Here is a 6,285-nt window from a genome sequence, read left to right as displayed (position 1 = left end):
ACCATAGAATACGTCCTTAAAATATTGCCCACCTGTAGGTTTACACCCTGTATGTTTTCCAAGTATTGGATCATCTTAAAGAAATGAATATTGCAGTGAATTAAATTAAATTTAGATTTTAATGAAACCAGTTCTTGTTCTGCTATCCAATATTCGTTTTGATGTATTAATAATGATTCCCGGCATTTATTACATTTTGTTCTTTTCAAAATCTGCTTCACTAAATATCCTATAACATTAAAGAATAAATTATATGCATATGAAAATATAAATATATTTATATTTTATATTTTTATTCAATTAAAATATTGTTTTAGAAATTTGATATACCTGTTACATAATATATTACACAGTCTATCACACCTGCTTGAGAATAATCGTGCTCGGCTACATCTGAGAATTCCCATTCATCATTTTCTATAAGGTCGTCTAATTTTATTTTTAAACTGATTAATTTTGATTGTTTTTTTTCATTATATATTTCTTTTAAATCTGATATAGTTATTAATCTGTTTGGTAAACTGGTTTCGTCAACTGTACAATTTCCATACCGGGGCGGTTTTAAAATACTATAAACAGCTAATAAACTATATAGCATTAAAAATGTTGGTGTTGATGGGTGATCATTAGCACCACATGCTTGTCGAATTGTTCCGAAAAATTTCTAGAAATAAATAACAATAATGGTGATAATGATAACGAAGCATTTACAAATATGTATTTTATGACGTGCTCACCTCTAGTGAGTCTTGATTCAATCTCCCAGTTAAAATATAATCAAAATCGTATTTTGATATTAAATAATCTGTAATGTCCATTGTGGATTTAATCGTTACACGAAGACCCTGCGTGGTATTGTTAGGTAGAAATTCATCTTTGGTAATCAATTTTTTCGAAACATTCGACTCCCAATTATTTAGCCAAAGAAAGGCTAGCTGTAGGATCTAAATTTTAAATTAAATGAAATTGTTTTTACTGATGTTTGATTTGAATTTCATGTTTACCGTTGAAAAAGTTTTTAAAAAGTCAGATGAGATCATTATGACACGATGCTTACTCTGTAATTATTATTATTTTTTTGCATATTCCTGTACTGCTTGGGAGACCGAATGTGTAAAAGTAGGCATAACATTAGCCAATCTTCATTATACCTATGACCTTTCTTGTTTTTTCTTCTTGCACATGAAACTATTTCTCGTTTTTTGTACGTCCGGAATGTTATTTGCCATATGATTTTCTAATAAGTTATTTACATTCCCATTTTTTAGTTGTGACTTTATCTTATTCATATTACTTTTTAATTTCATTATTTTGAATTTGGCACGGTTAAGAACTTTTCGTTGAGCACGTACTTTATTTTTCCATAGAAGTAATGAATCCATTTTTTTTCTTCTTTTTGAATTCTTTTTCCTCAGGGGTAATTCTTTTTGCGATATTTCATTGTCCACCAGATGTTCGTCTTTTAAGTTAACTAATTCGTCACAAACGTTAAATTCAAGAAATTCTTTAAAACAAAGTTCCAACTCATTAATATTTTCAACATTAGTTTTTAAATTGAACTGTCTTGCTGGCACAGGTTCATTCAATATTGTGTAACGTAACTCTATCTTATTATTTACATTAATACTTTTTTTTTATGAGCGTATTGGTATGATTTTCGTTGCATTTTTCAATATAAATTTCAAATAAAGTAACATAACATGTTTCTATACAATAATTTAAGTAACAATTTTTTGGCAACGTTAATTCATTTAAACGTTCACAGAATTTTAAAAACGTAGTTTTTCTTTTCGCAGAAATATCAATATCACGATCAACAATAATAACAGGAATGGGAGTGGTCACGGGAGTGGTATTTTTTGAAATAGGTTTTGAATTTTTTTCAGGCGTGGGGATTTCAAANACAACTTACTAGCTAACTAAACCTAACGTGTCGCGGACCCGTCTAGGGACCTTTTCGCCACAAGTCGTATTTTACGCATTCAACTAGTTATACGTTAAGGGCAATCGAAAATAATAAACTGGCAATAGTTCTTTCGGACGGATTATGGCACGGCTTTTATCTGCATACAATTTGTCTACGGCTACGGCAAAAGGCAATGCAGGCGTCGACGGTTGGTAATTGCAAGTCACGGAGGTATCGAGTGTTTAATACGTGGCGTGTGTTATAAATATGATAAGGAATCAAAGATCGAGTTTCTTTCAGGAATGCTAAAAACATTTTCACTATCGAATTTGGCCATCGAGTGGGGAAAATTCTCCCAAAGGAAAATTGTGAAAGACGGATCAGTAGGTGTCGAGTCGTGCACCTCAACTCAACGAGCGAGTTCGAAAAATCCAACAAAGACTATTACGAAATGATCCGATACGCGAAGCTGGTTATCCGTCGATGCCGATACAAAGAGCGGCACCCCGATGGAATTGCGCCCTTCGCGCGTCGTGTAATTCACGAGCCACGCGGACAGTGAATGTGTAGGAAAGTTCATTTTGTGAATGAAGAAAAACCGGCTCCTTTCGGAGACATTTAATGTTAGAGTGCAGGAACAACAGTGTAAGTGTTTGAAAATTTTTAAATGAAGAGTGACAGTGGTGTAATGAAATTGAGTTTGTGTATAAAAATCAATCTGTTCCTTTCAAAGACGTGTATTGATAGAACGCAGGAGCAACAATCTTATTGTGTTAAAATTTTTAAGTGTAGAGTGACAGTGATCGTGCGATGGATTGTCATTGCGGGGTTCCTTCTCTGAACAGAAAATCAGCTGTGGCCTACCTGCGAGCGGCAAAGACGCTGACCCATTGACCGTGACCCATCGTGAGCAGGTGCACTTGTGGATGAATAGGTAAGTCTAATCTCTAAATAATGTTATATTAAAAATTGAATTCGTTGAACAAAAAGCAAGTTGCGGAAACTAATGCGCTAACATACTCGATTACTTCACCAACGACAGGCACATAGCGACTGTATACCGAAATAGCATTGGCTTCAGATCCGCACAGAGACAATATAGAACTGTCATTTCCCATCATCTCAATTTTATTTTTTAAAGAGTTCAAATCACTTTCCAACGACTGGACCCTGTGATACAGTTTCTTTATGTACTCGTCATTTTTAATTATAAAAATGTTCTGCGCCAAACTATGGAACAGAAATCTGAGCTGAGACTTTTTATCATCCAACCATGTCCTTTTTTGCGCGATACTAAAACTAGGAATGTCTTCTTTAATTTGCCGTTCCATTTCTCTTTGCTGTTCCTTAAACATGGTCGACCATTGTCTCAGTAATAAAGAAGTGTCGATTAAATTACGCCTAATCAGATATTTAACAATTACATTGGTATCTGTTTCATAGATACTAAACTTTGAAGCTACTACTTTAGCCGAAATATCTTTTTTTTCGATTATATATAAATAGTTAACATCCAAAGCTTGATTTAACTTTTTAAGTTCGTTCAATATCGTTATATCACTGTCATCTTCGATTATTCCTAAATCTAGATTTAAATTTGCTTCGTTGAGATTGTCACTTCTCGGACATAAGATCGCACCCATACCTGCACCAATACCTGCGCCCCCAACGCCACCTACAAGAAACCCGATTACTGCGCCTATAGCAGTGCCCAGAGCAGGCACAGTGCTGCCAATTAGAGCACCCATAGCAGCGCCAGTTAGTACTTGCGTACCACCAAGGAGGCCAGTCGTACCTTTTATGCATTCTCCATGCACGTCGCTCCGTTTAACTCTGTTGACCTTTACTAAATCATTTGTTGATAAGAATTTAATCTCTGTCCTTTCTAGTTTTATTTCTTCTCCTCTTTGATACGGACTCGCGTCAATTGCCGATAGCATTAGGCATAAACTCACGATTTTTCCTACTAAATCTAAGCGTTTCTTCATATTATCAATCAAACTTCTAAAATCGACGGTGTTGATCTCTTCGATTAAAAGTTGTGTCTCTGGGCGACACAAGTCAGCAACTTAGCCTTCGACTGCCAAGGGTTTCAAATGGATTTGAACTAGTTCCAGATCGTTACTGCAACAGACGATAATGGACACGAAGCAATATGAAAATCTTTTTAGATAGTACTACTTTAAGTATGAGAATAGAAATATTCCATATGATAGCGTACGATAGTTTACGATGCTGGTATAATAGTTTATAATGCCTGTATAATAAATAAGTTTATGATAGAGTATAAAAGTTTATAATGGTTGTATCATAGTTTATGATAGTGTATAATGGTCATATGATCGTATGGAGTAATTCCTAAATAATGTTATCCTTAGTATCCTTCTTTTCGTTCCTAAATTCCGAAAAAGCATTCCCATAACTTTTCACAGCTACTAGAATGCAACCTTCTTTCCCAAAGTTTACAATTTGCGATATACGGTCAGTGCGGACCATTCCGAAGAATCATAAAAATATGATATTTGTGACTTCTTGCCAGCCCAACCAGTCGAACCTGCACGTGATATCAACCCTTGTGTTCACTACCTGGAAAATTTCCCGTTTCTTAAGAACATTCTCACTACTAGCCTACCATCCCCAAAATATCTAGATATAATAGTACGTCCTTCGGGAGATAGAGCAGAATACCACTTCGGCTGTGCGTGAGACTTCGTACTGGAACAACTCAAAAATGAAACTCTCTACTAAGAAACCAGTATTATCTTTTTCGTTATGAAGGTTTATCATTGTGCATGATTGTGTATGATAGCGTGTAGTAGTCTGTGAGAAGGGTGTGATAGTTTATGATGGTTGTATGATACTTTACAGGGTCTTGTCTAATTGCAAAAATTGTATCCTAGTCAGAAATATACTTTAAATTCAGTGGTTCATAGCTTTGATAGTAATAAATCAATTTACTTCGTTCACGTTTCAAATCGAAATTTGAAAACTGTTATAATTCATTGTCTTATATAATTTTACCTATATCAACTCTTAAGGAACAAAATGAATCTTACCTTGCCAAATTCTAAAGTTCGTATATTAATGAACAATATCGTCAAATTGCAATTGTGAATAATTTCATTAATATTGGTCCAAATTACTTCACCTACAGCTCAAATTGAAGCCTACAGTTACCCCTTTTTTCAGTTACTTTGACAGTGCTACCAAAATTCGCTCCTTGGAGTTGAAAAATGTTCACAAATAAAATTAATTTCTTCATCACTGACCAAAAATATGATTTATATTTAATTGTTGATAACGTAGTTAAGAACTGAAATACTTCGTTTACAGCTCAATTTAAAGCTAACAGGCTCTGCTTTACTTCAGTTTCTCTAACAACTGTACCTAAATCGACTTCTAAGATATGAAAACTGACTGTGAATCGAAGCTTATCCAATTTCAAGGATCTTACGTACCCCTAATTTCAGCTGCCTGCAATGTTTCACAATAGTCGACACCAACGTTTGTTTGAATCATCCAAGATTTTTCGTCCTTGTTATTAATCTTCCGGGCCTATTAAACTACTGTAGAAGCTGAAAGTTCGTGCAGGCGAAGTGAAGGAAACGTATCGTACAGCTTCACGCTTCTGAGATGCCAGTCTATTCTATACTGCCCGGTACACGATGGTGGCAGCCTCTGATGCTAAGGCGACAGTGATAACCTATGCACATTTAATCGTTGCATTAGAGTATTCGTTATTAATCAGTTATGTTGTAAAAAGTAGAAGAGAAACATACTTACATTCCAGGAAGTTCAGAACACTTACGACATGGGTCTAAGATCAGTGTTTCTTCCATTCATTAACCTTCGGATGTCTACATATGACCTGACCTATAGATACGAAAACAAATAATATGTATAAACTATGACCGAAATGACTAAAAGTCGTACATTTTCATTATAACCAAATATCATTATTTTACTTATATACCGATATATTGTCTTCTGCAATACAAAAATGCTGATATCAAGATTCACCACATTACCATCACCTACATTAAAATTCTTTTTATTTTGAAGCGTCAAAATTATGCTAAAGGCCAACAGTATCGATCAGGGTTCTCATAATTTTTCCCTCGGCCGGAAAGTGGGGTTGACGAGACCACGGTGGGGACTGGTACTTGATGGAGATATGTTAGGCATGGTCAGCGAAGGCGCATCGGCGCATGAGGAGAATAGTAGTGGGGATCGAAATACGGGTGAAAAGGAGGGGAAGCAAGCCGTGCGGGAAAAATTATGCGAACCCTGGTATCGATGCCAGATCGAGCACTGAAAGATAAGATGTAGACTTATTTATTTTGAATTTTGTCTCCCTAGGGGAAACTAACACAAGCCTG

At 35.2% G+C, this 6,285-nt stretch overlaps 3 protein-coding genes across 7 annotated transcripts; all 3 read right to left on the bottom strand.

Annotated features, from left to right (window-relative positions):
• Positions 1-12: 12 nt before the first annotated feature.
• Positions 13-704, bottom strand: LOC113463924 (uncharacterized; the record flags this gene model as incomplete). Its single annotated transcript, XM_026811154.1, has 2 exons — positions 331-704; positions 13-229 (listed from the first exon to the last, which is right to left on the bottom strand). Coding segments are annotated over exons 1-2 (485 nt in total), but the record flags the coding sequence as incomplete, so codon positions are not given.
• Positions 705-708: 4 nt separating this feature from the next.
• LOC113463923 (uncharacterized) lies at positions 709-1,658 on the bottom strand. Its single transcript, XM_026811151.1, has 3 exons — positions 1,353-1,658; positions 1,058-1,237; positions 709-944 (listed from the first exon to the last, which is right to left on the bottom strand). The coding sequence occupies exons 1-3, from the start codon at positions 1,380-1,382 to the stop codon at positions 723-725; spliced, it is 432 nt and encodes a 143-aa protein (XP_026666952.1). The 5' UTR covers positions 1,383-1,658; the 3' UTR covers positions 709-722.
• A 1,095-nt stretch (positions 1,659-2,753) lies between these two features.
• LOC108622000 (uncharacterized) lies at positions 2,754-6,050 on the bottom strand. Of its 5 annotated transcripts, none has more exons than XM_018019631.2 (5): positions 5,880-6,050; positions 5,690-5,779; positions 5,365-5,609; positions 3,702-4,030; positions 2,754-3,581 (listed from the first exon to the last, which is right to left on the bottom strand). In XM_018019631.2, the coding sequence occupies exons 4-5, from the start codon at positions 3,892-3,894 to the stop codon at positions 2,869-2,871; spliced, it is 906 nt and encodes a 301-aa protein (XP_017875120.1). In that variant the 5' UTR covers positions 3,895-4,030; positions 5,365-5,609; positions 5,690-5,779; positions 5,880-6,050; the 3' UTR covers positions 2,754-2,868. The 5 variants fall into 5 exon arrangements, with proteins under 5 accessions (XP_017875120.1, XP_017875118.1, XP_026666953.1 ...); XM_018019629.2 differs by having other exon boundaries at positions 2,754-2,853; positions 2,927-4,030; positions 5,880-6,049; XM_026811152.1 differs by having other exon boundaries at positions 2,754-4,030; positions 5,686-5,779.
• Positions 6,051-6,285: the final 235 nt, after the last annotated feature.

Source organism: Ceratina calcarata, unplaced genomic scaffold (assembly GCF_001652005.2).
Source record: "Ceratina calcarata isolate Rehan_Ccalc_2016 unplaced genomic scaffold, ASM165200v1 scaffold1935, whole genome shotgun sequence".
NCBI lineage: Eukaryota > Metazoa > Arthropoda > Insecta > Hymenoptera > Apidae > Ceratina > Ceratina calcarata.
The sequence above is the reverse complement of the archived record's forward strand: the minus strand, read 5'-3'. Positions and strand labels throughout refer to the sequence as shown.

What these genes read in the sequence shown, in the direction of transcription:
- LOC113463923 (XM_026811151.1), bottom strand. Translation starts at nt 1,382, where the DNA reads ATGGATTCATTACTTCTATGGAAAAATAAA. An exon ending in TACTTCTATGGAAAAATAAA is followed by an intron (nt 1,238 to 1,352) that starts GTACGTGCTCAA and finishes ATAACTTATTAG; the next exon opens with AAAATCATATGGCAAATAAC. An exon ending in AAAATAATAATAATTACAGA is followed by an intron (nt 945 to 1,057) that starts GTAAGCATCGTG and finishes TTTAAAATTTAG; the next exon opens with ATCCTACAGCTAGCCTTTCT.
- LOC108622000 (XM_026811152.1), bottom strand. Translation starts at nt 3,894, where the DNA reads ATGAAGAAACGCTTAGATTTAGTAGGAAAAATCGTGAGTTTATGCCTA.